The following is a 14463-nucleotide window of genomic DNA, read 5'->3' as shown; positions in this document are numbered from 1 at the left end:
GAACTCATTGTAAGCACTAAATAAGTTACAAATTACTACAGCACTCAACTTTCCTCACTTGTCTAGAGGAAAACAGTTTTTAGTAATTAATAAATAAGCACCTATTCAGGCATGTCTAAAGGTCAGCTCCCGGTGTTTTCTCCTGTCTACCTGATGAATCTGGACATCTTGGGACAATGCAGCAATTGCCTCATGTACACAGACAACCCTCTCCTCCTACCACCCAACACTACGACCTGTGAGACATGTACTTATATAGCCAAACTGGAAGCAAAGCTCTCTTCACCAAAGACTGGCCTAGACAGTCAAGAGGAGAAGGTAAACACTTGCACCGCACCACACTCATCACATAGTCCCTCAAAACCTAAACCTCCAAAACACACACACAGAACCACAAAACACACACCTACATTCACGGAGGCTCTCAGTACAAATCTGCCCAAACAATAGAGACCTCCAAAGCAGAAATGCAAGCAACCTCCACCCCTCAACACAACCAAAATGACACACAGCCCACATACTCAGTGTGCCACTCAACTACAGCCCATAAGGCATAACGTACCCAACACTCTAGTCATAGGTGACTCTACAGTCAGGCACACTGATGTTCCACTCACCAGGCTAAACAAGGAGAAAGTTACTGTCAGCTGCCAGGATCCGCCACATAACGCACGCACTCAGGTCACTCCACAACAAGTACAAATATGACTCTGTCATTGTCCATGTTGGTATGAATGACCTGAGACGTACCTCCCTGGACTACATGAAGAGAGACATGAAGGAGCTCTCCGATCTTGTAGCCCAGGCCGGTATGACCCTAGCCCTGAGTACCATCCTGCCAACACCCAGAATGACACCAAAGTACAAGGACAAAATGATTGACTTTAACAATTGGCTAAGCTTCTGGTGTCATTCTAAGGGAATCCAGTATCTGTCTGCCTGGGATGACATGATCGACAGACCACGCTACTTTGCCAGAGATGGCCTGCACCTGTCACCCCTGGGATTACAGATACTGGCAAAGGCTCTTGCCACCCCTATAGTGCCTTTTTTAGGCAAGGTTCAAATGACAAATTCATCACCGTAACAGGTACAAGCAAGCAAAATCTGAGGGTAATGCTACTCAATGCTAGAAGTCTAAACGTCAAAATGCACTCACTCGAAGCACTCCTTAAAATGGAGAACACTGACATCTGTACAGTGACAGAGACCTGGTTCAAAGCTCCAGAGAGCACCCCTGCATTACCAGGCTATAATTCATACCACACCTTTCGGCCACCAAACCCGGACCGAAACACTAAAGGTGGAGGCGTGTCCATATTCATTAAGGATATCCACACCTCCAAGTTAGTTGCTCAGCATAATGCATCCGAGATTATCCAAGTTCAACTAACTCTGGGCAAAACCGCAATCCAGATTGTAGCTCGTTACAGACCCCCCACCATGCCCCAGGATTCCCACTCCTCTTTTCTTGATTCACTGGAAAATATTAAGGTACAACCCAACACTCTAATAATGGGTGATTTCAACTACCCTACCATTAACTGGGAAAACTACTCATGTACCAACTCTTTTGCTCAACGTTTTCTGGAAATCATCAATTCCAATGCTTTGGATCAACTTATCCACACCCCCACCAGGGGCAGCAATATCCTAGACCTGGTCATCACCAACATGGGTGACTGGTGTTCCACACCAGAGGTCAGTTCCTCGTTGGTCAGATCCGACCACAAGCTAATCACCCTAGACATCCACATCTCGCTCCCACCCCCCATTAGGAAAACAACCGTAAAAATTTTCTCCAAAGCCAACTTCACGCTTCTTAAGACAGAAGTGGCAAACTTCACGACACCCATGCAGATGGACAATAGAGGTACGACTGCTGAATCCTACACAAATGCACTTCATAAGCACTTACACGGGTGCATGGATCGTGCTATCCCTAACAGAACCAAGATGCTATCCCCCAAAAAAAGAAAGCCAATCTGGTGGTCTTCTGCCATAAACAAACTCTACAACAGAAGAAAGAAACTGTTGCAAAAAAGAGTAAAATCCCACGATTGGAGGAACTCCCTGGTCAGCCTCAGTAAGAAGCTGAGATCCCTCATAAAATCCTCCAAAGCTAGTTATGAAAACAAAATTGCCACTGATTCTAAAGACAACCACAAAGCATTCTATAGCTATGTCAAAAATCTCAATGGTAACACTCAGATCTGCTCTGAGTTACAGCACAATGACACTAAATATACAGAACCAACTGATATTGCCAACATCCTGGCAGATAGGTTCAGTGCTAACTTTACCCCCCTCTCACCCCCTAAAGGGCCCATCTTTATACCGGAAGAGTGCAAAGTTCCTGTAATCACAGCTGCACAGGTAAAAATTTCACTCTCCAAAGCCAAGAACACAGCGTCCATGGGACATGACAACATCCCAGGCTGCCTTCTACATGAACTACAGAATGAACTGGCACCCCACCTAAGTACCACGTTCAATCATAGCCTCACCTCAGGCTTTGTGCCCACTGAATGGTGCACCGCGACAGTTATCCCACTCCACAAAGGGGGGGCCACAACAGACCCTGGGAACTACCGCCCCATTAGCCTGACGAGCCTCGTCTGTAAGGTCATGGAACGTATCATCATGGAACTCATAAACAAAGATATTGGAGATCTCCAAACTCTGGACACCACACAGTTTGGGTTTGTAAAAGGCAGATCATGTCTCCTAAACCTGATAGACTTCTTTGAAGTAGTCACCAAAGCCATAGATGAGGGTAAGGTGGTTCACACGGTCTATCTAGATCTCGCCAAGGCGTTCAACACCATCCCCCACTCTGGAATTATAGATAAACTCACTAAACTAGGTATAAATCCCTATGTCACAAGATGGGTTGCCAACTGGCTTACTGACAGAACCCACACCGTGAAAGTAGCAGACTCCAAATCAGACTTCAGACCAGTTAGAAGGGGAGTACCACAGGGTTCAGTCCTGGGTCCTCTCCTGTTTGGTATCTGTTTCTCTGAAGTACAGGCTAACACAGAAGGTCTTTGACTAACTAAATTCACAGATGACTGCAAACTAGGAGCCATAATTGAAACTCCTAATAATGTGGACATCCTACAAAAGGGCCTCACAGATGCCTGGTGTCAAAGACATGGTCTCAAGCTCAATGCTAAAACGTGCATAGTCATCCCCTTTGGTAAAAACTCTGCACCCATGAACTACCACATAGGCGGTAGTCTACTTAACACCGAAAGTGTGATAAGAGACCTTGGGACACAGGTGGACAGTAGTATCTCCTTTGATAATCACATCGCCACAGTGGTCAGGAAATCCTTCTACGTGGCACACCTCATCACAAAAGGTTTCTCATCCAGAAAAAAAGAGGTAATTGTTCCCCTCTACTCATCACTCATTAAAGACCCATTATAGAGTACAACGCCCCTTTTGGTATGCACCTCACAAAACATCTACAACAACTGGAAAGGCCACAAAAATACCTCACAAAGAGGATTACTGGCCTCAAACAGATGCCTTATGCAGACCGTCTCAAAAAACTCCAGCTTTACTCCGTCGCATATCGCCTACTCAGAGGTGATCTCTGCCTAACATACAAAGCTATGTCAAACCCAGACCTGTTGGACATGCTCCACTTAAAGAAATCCCAATCCCTCCGAGCTACACGCTCTAGGGAACTAAACCTTGTCACCACAATAAACAGAACATGCTGGAGGGATAGATTCCTGTCCGAGAGACTTCCCAAACTCTGGAACAGATTACCTATCTTTGTCAAACAGAGCTCCTCATTAATACTATTCAAAAAAAATCTTGATGACTAGATGGGTAATAGGAAATTCACCCCGGGGATCACTTCTGTGGCTCTGCTTGACAGGGGCACAGGAAAATAATCCCACTAGCTAGGCTTGTATAGGCCCTAGGGCCAATAGCCTAGTACCTACCTATGAACACCTTGGTTCCTTTGCCAGTTTTCTCCAATACATTCCAGCCCCTTCTTGTCTACTCTCTGTACTCCTAACTACAGTTATCCCTATTAGCAGAATCTCCTTTCTCTATTCTTGTGTTGGCTTAGTTCTTAGAATACCTTCTGCTGCACAACACAGATTCTTGAGTGAAGGAGAGGTAAATCAGTGTCAGTAAGATTACCCCTCTCTCAAATTACCCTCTAAGCAGTAGCACATGCACTGTGAATAAAATGGTGCCAAGAATGAGATCTGTGGTACCTGAACTCCAGAAAACAGACACTAGAGGAATCAACCCCTGAAACCACACCCTAGTCTGAAAGGTAAAAAGTCAAACCAATCAAGTATGAGGCCAAAGAAACAGCAAAAAATCACTAAAATGCTCACTCAAAATGACACGATCAACAGTGACAAATGCCACCAAGAGATTAAGGAGTTCCAATACAGAGTGCAACCACTGCTCTCCAGTCATAAAAACAAAACTAAAAACTGAATAAAGACTGTTTCAGTAGTGTGTCTATATATGAAACCAGAATGGCATATTAAAAAATGAGATATTAGACAAGAGTACCTCTGAGTACAGACCATCTGAATAACCTGACCTAGAGGGGGAAGGTTACAGAAACACAAGATAGTTCGGATCCAAAGATTTTTTTTTTTGAGAATGGAAGTAAATAAGGCAACTTTTAATATAGCAAAAAGCCCCCTCTCTTATAAACAGTCTAGAGTAACTAGTCATATTAAATTAGGGCAAGATTCTACCAGCCAAGATGGAGTGTGATCCATAATGTAAAAAGCAGAGTGCAGGGACAAACCACATTTAAGACCTCATCATAATCAATACAGCCAATTTCAGTCCAGCAAAAATCAGGTAATTCAGGACTAGACTGCATTGTGGAAGCATTGTGGGAAAAGGAAGGCCTCATCTTGATATCCTTATCCACAAAATAATTAGGCTTTCATCTCACTGAGAGGATACAAAGGCTTATAAGAAGTGAGACATGCTGAGCTGCACAGCTTACCCACAACTCTAAAGAGCACAGCCAGAAGATTTAATGTACTAGAGGGCCCACTGGACAAATAAAATGGTGAGCACTGAAACAAACTATGTCCTCAAGCAGGCTTGTCCTTTGCCAGTGGTGGTCCAACTGTCACTCCAGTTTATGTATGATATGAAGATCATAATCTAACCATGGATTCCTGTGAGCAGTAGACCAGGAACCTATGCAAACTGGGATAACTGCATGCAAGCCCCAACACATCCCTATTTTAAGATATGATGACAGAATCTAGATCTTCCTCAATGACCCCCCATTCCCAGCACAGGGTCCTGTACAGCCATCAGGATATCACCATTGATACCCCAAAAATCCCTACCATGGACCAGCTCAGTAAAGGTGGTGTGATTAGCAACAGGTCAACACTGAAGTGAGACAGGTAATGGTCAGACTATGACACTGATTTCACTGTCAACTAGTCTGCACACCAAGATGGAATGCCAAATCCAGTTAGTATCCAAGCTTACATACTGCAATGGAAACAACTCAGATGAAGCCAGAAATTTTCATAAAAATAATCTAAGATGTTTCTTGGCCAGTTCACAGTACTTGTTATCTGCCCATGTATTAAAATCCTCAATAAGCTTCCGAGGGGAATCATGCATTAGACCTATGAGGAACACCGTGGGCTCCTGTAGATATGCTCCTAGTTAACCTAGCAGTGGCTAAACAAGGAGAAATATGCAGTTCATTCCTGTTCCAAACACATACTTGAAGTTACTGGTGCAAACAATATCAGTGTACTTCAGATTAGCCAATGGATTAAAACAAGCAGCCGCTCCATTATTGACATTCCTCTGCTCTGTTTGTGCAGGACCTGCAGAACTGGAGGAATCATGGCCACATGATGCAGCCTATTATTTGAAACTCTCCAGGTTTCTTTGATGAATTCTGTTTTGACCATGCTCAGGAGATCTCGTCAGGAATGAGACAATGCATGGCTTGTTCCAAACTGATCTAGCACAACATAACATGACACAACATGGCATAGCATAAATAACAGCCATGGTAAGACTTATAGAACAGAAGATACAGTATGTCCTGCTTAAAGACTGGAGATGGGAAAATGACATCCAACATGCCACTACAAGAGAGAGAGGTCCCTGTTATAGCAGCACATTGCCCTAAGCTGGAGACTGATAACTCTAGTACCCTCATGCTCCTCCAGGTCAGGCCAGGGCATGCAATAAAAGCAAGACTCCTGCTCTTCCCCTCCCCTCCACCTAATGGCCTTTGCAACCCACAGCCTCATACAGACTAAACAGGCAAATGAGTCAACCGTGCCAGAACAAAAGGCTTGAAGGATGAAAGAGATGTCCTTGTAACAGAAGGCTCTCCCACTATTAAAAAATATAAATATCACACAACACTACACTATGCTATATCAAACATATACAGTTGCCAGAGCTTTAAAAATAAAAACAAGATCAAAACAGTGGCATGTAAAAGGCTCTGCATACTAATACTCTTATAAAAAGCACACGTAGATGACACAATAAAAAATGTCTAAAAAAGCCTTACTAGGAAATGCTAGGAAAATTCAATTAGTCCAGCAAAGAGTCATATTGTCAAATTTATGAACCATAAGTCCAGTCAGTGTTTAAAACAGCCAGCTTTCAAATATAATTTTTTTTAATAAACTGACCATTACTTCAGCACCAAAAATGGGGAATTCTCTGAATGATAAAATAGCCTCAGGTAAACTTCACCTATATAAAGTGTAAATGGACCTGTCATTATAATGAAATGCAGATAATTAAGGTGCAGGATAAAAATACCAAATGTAATTTTACAATTTTATAGCTATTTCAGTTATATAGGTTTGTTAAAAGGAGAAAAAAAAATGTCCCAGTACCCAAAAGTTGCAAGGATTAATACTACAATCTACAACACTCAGTAGGAATTCTCAGGGGCAGAGAGGGGAAGCAAAGTATCCTCACACTGAGTAGCACCATCCTCACACTGAGCACTACTTTCCGGGTCTATATTATGATGCCGAACTACAAAATAAGCAAACGCTCTTTTATCGAACACTAAAAGCCAAAAGCACTGAATGCCAAACAGATGGAGCAGCGATTTTTTCCCCAGGGGAAAAAAATCACTGGGCTGTTTTCGGGACTTTGCCATTTCCTCCACTGTGGTGCGATCTCGGAGTTGGTATATTTAAGTAGGGGGTGTGTGAGGGGCACAGACCCTCACTTTATTTTGTGTTTGGATTTTTTTTTCTGCAGAGCAGCGATTTTTTTCCCCCGGAAAAAAAATCGCTGTTCCGTGTGTTTGACTTTTACTGCTTTTGGATTTTAGTGTTCGATAAGAGAGCGTTCACTTTTTTTATCATTCGACATTGTGATATATACCCCTACTTTCCTCACACTGAAGAGTACTCTTCTCTTCACACTGAGTACTACCCTCCTCATGCTGAGTAGCACCCTCCTCACACTGAATACTACCCTCCTCATACGGAGTACTACTCTTCTCCTCACACCGAGTACTACCCTCCTCACACCAAGTAGCACCCTCCTCACATTGAGTAGCATCCTCCTCACACGGAGTAGTACTCTCCTCACATTAAGTAGTACTCTCCTCACACTAAGTAGTACTCTCCTCACACTGAGTACTACCCTCCTCACACCGAGTAGTACTCTCTTCAGCAATAAATGACTCTTCTGATGAACTGGCAAAAACAGCAGCCAGCAGGCAAGATGTACCATGTACCACCGGAAAAAAAAATGTATTAATCCATATTCTCTTTGGAGGAAAAAATGATGACAGAGCTGTATCACGTATCAAAGAATGCCAGCTGCAGTCACAATAAGCCACAGTCCATTGTAATAGACAACACTCCTGTTGTGTGCAGAAGGAGTCAGAAGATATTTTTAGCAGTAACAGGAATAAACAACAAATAATACTGGTTGGAAAATCCAAAATAAATCCAAAGTACCATGACGACAGAGGCTTATGTGGTAAATACTGTCAGGACCCCAGATACCACTCCAAATAGGAACCATGCTCAAAATGGTAAAAGTAGAGTATGATAAACACAGTCACTAAAGAGATCAGTCAAGTCACTATTTATAGCTCTTGGAGAGCTGCATAGTAACGCATGGAAAGCCCCAAACTCAAGAGTTTTAGCCCATTGGGCAAAATGTGTGCTTGCATTTGTCAGCCATAAAACACACAGAGAAAAAGGTAAAAAAAAGCTTTGCTAATTTAACAGTATAAAAACAGCAGCAAAATACTAAACGCAATGTATATAATGCTGGCTGCCTTAACATTGTGTAAACCAACTGCTGCCGAATTACATGAATTACCATTATGAATATCAATGCAGTACTGTATTTTTTTACTTCTGTTTGGCTGGAGGAAAGCAGAAAAAACACTAATTTGCATTAAAATACTTAAAAAACTCTGAAGAAAACATAGGACTTACCTGTGTGATGAGAAGTTGGTTACCATGGCTGTGCAATAGAAAATCACTGTTGCTCTTTCTTATGTGGCCAGATTCTGAGAAAAGGAGCTCTAAGCTGTATGTGGAAGCCCAATCATCTGAAGCTAAGGATTGAAAGAACTATGGTGAGAGATATATGAAATATTTATGCCATGTTTTAGTAGACGTTATAGCCTGTCACTGTGCTAATATTATGCAAACAAATCAACACCTGCGTTGAATGGTATGGAACTGCTGAAGGCAACATAACATTTGTCTGTAAACATAACTGTCGGCACCCTGTATGATAAGCCTCATTACTACAGCAACAGTCTTTCTCTTCAAAGCTCAAAACTTCTCATAAATTATTCAGATTATTTGACAGTGACATTTTAACAGAAAATGCATACTTTAAGTTCTTATTATCAGTTGCTAACTTCTAAAATACCTCCAAAACTTGCAGGATCCTCTCAGACAGTTAGGACTATGTAAGCTTGTATCACATTTATTCGGTTGTCTGTTGTGTGTCTTGTCTTTGCTCAACACACATATGACAGAGGTGCTGTTGCTTGTGTCTGTTTAGTAGGTTGTGTGATCTTGCATCTTCCTGAAAAAAGGGTGAGATAGGCTCTGTCTGTCAATAACAACTCTCGCCTGTGGTATAAAGACCTCAGAGGGAAACTAAGGTGTGTGGGGAGCTGCCTGTAAAGAACAATCATAAGATTCTTGCCTTGAAACAGCTCAAGTATGTGTAATATGAGTTAATTTGGCAGACATAGTGGAAACTCTCTCTGACAAATGCTGTGCTTGGTTCCTAGTCAATCAAGAATCAGGCTGGCATATTTCTGAACTAAATTTCTGAATGAAGGACCCATGTCTAACAAAGATGCAGAAGGAAATTAATAGGTTACTATGGTTCCTAGGGTGAATGAGGCAGTAGAACAGCCAACAGCCACTAGGATTATCTGAAACATATTTCTCCACAGCACAGACAACACCCTGCCATGCAGCAGAAAAGAAGGGAGAGCATTCATGAAGCTTAAATTCAGAGCCTCAAAAATGATTCTAGCCGTAGTACTCACTGCAGGTAGACATGCAAAAAAAAAACAGAATCCATTTATCATTCTTTAGTGTCCACTGCAAGTCCCCTTAACATTGTGGCTAATGATGCGTTGCAGCCACTGAGATGAATGGGCAAATTATTGGCTAAGCCTGAAAGACAGTTACGTTGAAAATTTCAAAATATAATATCCCAGCATCTATCCTAGGTTGAAAATGAGGCACATTTCCTCCAGACCTAAGCAGATTGCTCTGAGAGGAGATGTCAGAAAGAAAACAAATCAAGGTCACAATGATGAGATAAACAATGTAAATTCCTAACACTGATGCAACACTGGAGCCAAACAGAAGAATCAAAGTCCATATGCCCTGTGTCCTCACAGCCCTGTCATCACTGCTGGTCAGGGATCAGTACTAACAGGAGTAGTTTGAGGCTCTTCATGGGTAAATATGATTCCTTCTTGGAGCTGTTTTAGGAATTTCTGTGAAGTGGCTGCACTGTACAGTAGAAAAATGTGCAATGAAGAAAACATGACAGCCTGATCTACTAATCACAGGGTCCTGATTATGAGCTAGAGGTACATTTAAATGTGTTCTTTGATATAAATGAGATGTTCTCTGGGATTCAATAAACTCTGTATAGGCTTTGCACAATGCCTACACAAAGTTTCAAAGTTTGCACGGTGAGCAGCAACGCTTGATGAATATTCATGCCGTGGCTCACCTTCAAATGTAAGCAAGCAAGGTTTCATGGTGGCCAAGAAACCGTGTAAAGCAACACGGATAGCGAACTTAGTTACAGCATAGCAAACTGGGTTAGTGGGACTGCACAGTATGCCACAAGGACCACCAGGGTTTTTTATATATTAATATATAATGTTGCAGGGACAGGACAGTGCATCTGGACAGGACAGTGTATGTGTAAACTCCAACATACTGAGTTAGTGGGACTGCAAAGAATTTCATACATTAATGTTATTATGTTGTGGGGACAGGACAGTGTTTGTGTACACTTCAGCATACTGAGCTAGCAGGATTGCATGGGATGCCACAAGGACCACCACATTTTTTCATATATTAATGTATTATGTTGCGGGGACAGGGCAGGCCAGTATGTGTACATTCCAGCATACTGTGCTAGTGGGATTATGCAGAAAGTCACAAGGACCACCAGGGTTTTTCATGGCTATGTTAGCAATCTTTGATGTGTATTGATACTGTTTATATTATAACAATATCACGGTTGCAGTCAATGATTATCCACAATCTGTAGTCCTCCAGACAGCTGTTGGGACATAGGAGTTGTATGTCGTTCTTGATGTCTATGATTTCAATCATGGACAGGAAAAGGCCTAGCAGATATCCCTGATGTACACACTTTATCACTGGACACAAGATATAGGTCACTTCACACATTTCTACATATTTAGATGCCACTTATGTGATCCACTGTTCAACCCAGTTGGTGATGTAGGTGTTGATGGCCACATCTGTCACTGTAGAGTGACTACCTCAGTGTGGACTCCTGTCAACTGCCTTGGCCTTTTCAAGTTCCATAGGATGATGCTCTCTGAGGACATCTGATAAATGTAATAGACACAGATGTAGCATCAAGAACTCACATATATCTGCTGCATACAGCTGGGATAGTACTAGTGTCCATTTAAAGAAGGTCCATGATGACATGTTGGTTTACCTCACAGATCAGGAGAGTCAGGATGTGCCTGTACATGCATGCATCAGGTGCTGTCCACACCTTTCTACTGGAACATAGTCAATCTGGAGAGGCTGTTGAAGTGTGTATCACACCGTGTCAGGTAGGCGTATGTTCTGAGTCAAGTTATAGGTGATATGTGAAGTTGTCACAGCCCATTGTTTCTGTGTGATGGACCTGCATGAAGGTAACACAGCACATAGTGCCTATATTGATCTGTCTTAGGATTTGGACACAATCCTCCTACTCAGGTATCACTGACAAACTCTACCAGTTGGGGATTAACACTTACATCACTAGATGGTTAACCAATGTATTCACCGACAGACCACATAATGTGAAAGTTGGTGAATTAACCTCTACCACTGCAGCTGTCACCACTGGTGTATCCCCAAGGATTTGTGCTGGGCCCTATACTGTTTGGAATCTATTTCTCAACAGTCCAAGCTATAAAATATGACCTGTAGCTTACCAAGTTTGCTGATTCTTGCATATTGGTTACAATCACTGAGTCCACCAATGATGTGACTATAGTACAAGAGGGGCTAACACACACAAATGATTGGTGTTAAAGCCACATGGTCTACTAATAAATACAGAATGTGTCAGGATTTGTACCTTATGCAAAGTGTAATTTCCTGGTAAATACACCATTGACAACATTGTTCCCTATGCTGAAAGCAGTGGTGCAAGATTTGTGAATGCATGTAGATAGCAATCTGAACCTTGACCAAGTGTCCGCAGTGGTATGGAAAGGCTATGTCATGCACCTCAGACATCAGGCCATTGTATCCACATCTGAGGAGGATATAACAACACTGTATACAAGCCACATCTGAACACTAATACAGTATAATACTTCCTTGTGCATGTACCTTACCAGACACCTGCAGCAGCTGGACAGACCGCAGGGGTTTTGCACCAAGAAAATACAGGTCCTACAAACCATGTCATGACATACGTGGATATACTGAAAGCCCTGTTCCTGAAATCTGTATTGGAAAGGATGAAGTGACTTGTGCCTGGTCTACAGGACATCTCTGACCCTGCCCTAATGTGTATACTGCACATCTACAAATCAGCAGTGTCTGCTGAGAGGAAGATGGTAAAAGCAAAGTCCTGCATTTTGTTGTAAAATGCTCTCTCTACTGTCAAGCAAGTGCAGAAACACCCACACACACACACACACACACACACACACACACACACACACACACACACAAAGTTGACTGCAGTGAGACTAGAACCCCTACAGAAGTAGACAAACTACAGAACAGATTATTTTATGCACGTGTCACAGCTCATGTCCGATATTAAGTGTGTCAGACAACACTTTATAGCTGATGACATCAGCAGTGTATGTTGAGGAGAATATAACAGTGTCTCACATCCTGGGATAAAATGCTCTCTGTAAAGTCAAGCAACAACACACACACACACACACACACACACACACACACACACACACACACACACACACACACAGTTGACTGCAGTGAGTATAGAACCCCACCCTAAATACACAGACTACAGAACACAGTATTTTATGCAAGTGCCATGGCACAAGTCTGACTTTTACATGGCTGCAGGTCAACTTATAGTGGATGACATCAGCAGTGCATGTTGGAGAGGAGAAGTTGGGAGGCCTGCATGAAATGGATGTGTAGGCATGTGCAAGCATCAAAGTACTGTCAATCCATGGGATTGGAGCAGTAACTGTAAGATACACACTTCTGCTCCTCTGGCTAGAAACACACACCCACACACACACACACACACACACACACACACACACACACACACACACACACACACACACACACACACACACACACACACACACACACACACAAAGTTGACTGCAGTGAGACTAGAACCCCTACAGAAGTAGACAAACTACAGAACAGATTATTTTATGCACGTGTCACAGCTCATGTCCGATATTAAGTGTGTCAGACAACACTTTATAGCTGATGACATCAGCAGTGTATGTTGAGGAGAATATAACAGTGTCTCACATCCTGGGATAAAATGCTCGGGATAAAATGCTCTCTGTAAAGTCAAGCAACAACACACACACACACACACACACACACACACACACACACACACAGTTGACTGCAGTGAGTATAGAACCCCACCCTAAATACACAGACTACAGAACACAGTATTTTATGCAAGTGCCATGGCACAAGTCTGACTTTTACATGGCTGCAGGTCAACTTATAGTGGATGACATCAGCAGTGCATGTTGGAGAGGAGAAGTTGGGAGGCCTGCATGAAATGGATGTGTAGGCATGTGCAAGCATCAAAGTACTGTCAATCCATGGGATTGGAGCAGTAACTGTAAGATACACACTTCTGCTCCTCTGGCTAGAAACACACACACACACACACACACACACACACACACACACACACACACACACACACACACACACACACACACACACACATACACACACACACACACACACACACACACTTGACTGCCGTAAGAACAGTAACCCTCTCTGTTTAATTACAAGACTATAGAATACAGTATACTACCAAAGCAGCCATGGCACAAGTCTGATTTTTACAAGAGTGCAAATGAAGTTATAGTAGTTGAAATCAGCAGGCCATGTGGAAGACAAACTGTTGGGTGATCTGCATAGGCTCACAGTTTCATATGTGCATAGGAGGCCACTAGCCTAATGGCTGTATGGTGTTTAGAAGCCTAGCTTTGTAAAAACGCAAGTACCCTTATTGAGCATAGTTGGATGGTCATTGTTAGCATAATGATTTTGTGAGCAGCACCAACTGGCTCTATCCGCGAGGGACATAGGTATCACCCCAGAGGTGACTTTACAATCAACCAACCAGTAGTCAAGGTTGCACCTGTACAGGGTCATTGAAGAGCAATGATTCACCCGCACCGGGAGCCTATTACAGAGAAGTGTGAGTCGCCTTTGACCATGACATATCTACAGTGGTGAGGAAATCATTCTATGTCACGCATCTTTTAAACAAAGGTATGGCATCTAAGTCTAAGGAAGTCATTGTTCAACTGTATTTGGCATTCATCAGACCTATCACTGAGTACAATGCCCCCTTTGGTATGTACCTAACCAGGCACATTCAACAACTGGAATGTCCACAGAGGTTCCTCACTAATACCTATGCAGACCGCATCAAGGCCCTATCCCTGTATTCTGTCTCCTACAGACTTTTTAGAGGAGA

The 14463-nt window shown here is 42.6% G+C and overlaps 1 protein-coding gene across 2 annotated transcripts in view; it reads right to left on the bottom strand.

Moving 5' to 3' along the window:
* The window catches only part of LOC122789471 (microsomal triglyceride transfer protein large subunit-like), a 1260333-nt gene that overhangs the window by 255273 nt on the left and 990597 nt on the right, over positions 1 to 14463 (bottom strand). For both annotated transcript variants that reach the window (XM_044056964.1, XM_044056965.1), the window contains exon 14: positions 8472 to 8593. In XM_044056964.1, coding sequence (XP_043912899.1) covers positions 8472 to 8593 — 122 coding nt within the window. The remainder of the gene's footprint in view (positions 1 to 8471; positions 8594 to 14463) is intronic.

This window comes from Protopterus annectens, chromosome 14.part0, assembly GCF_019279795.1.
Source record: "Protopterus annectens isolate FY-2018-M chromosome 14.part0, PAN1.0, whole genome shotgun sequence".
In the NCBI taxonomy this organism is placed as follows: domain Eukaryota; kingdom Metazoa; phylum Chordata; order Ceratodontiformes; family Protopteridae; genus Protopterus; species Protopterus annectens.
The sequence above is the reverse complement of the archived record's forward strand: the minus strand, read 5'-3'. Positions and strand labels throughout refer to the sequence as shown.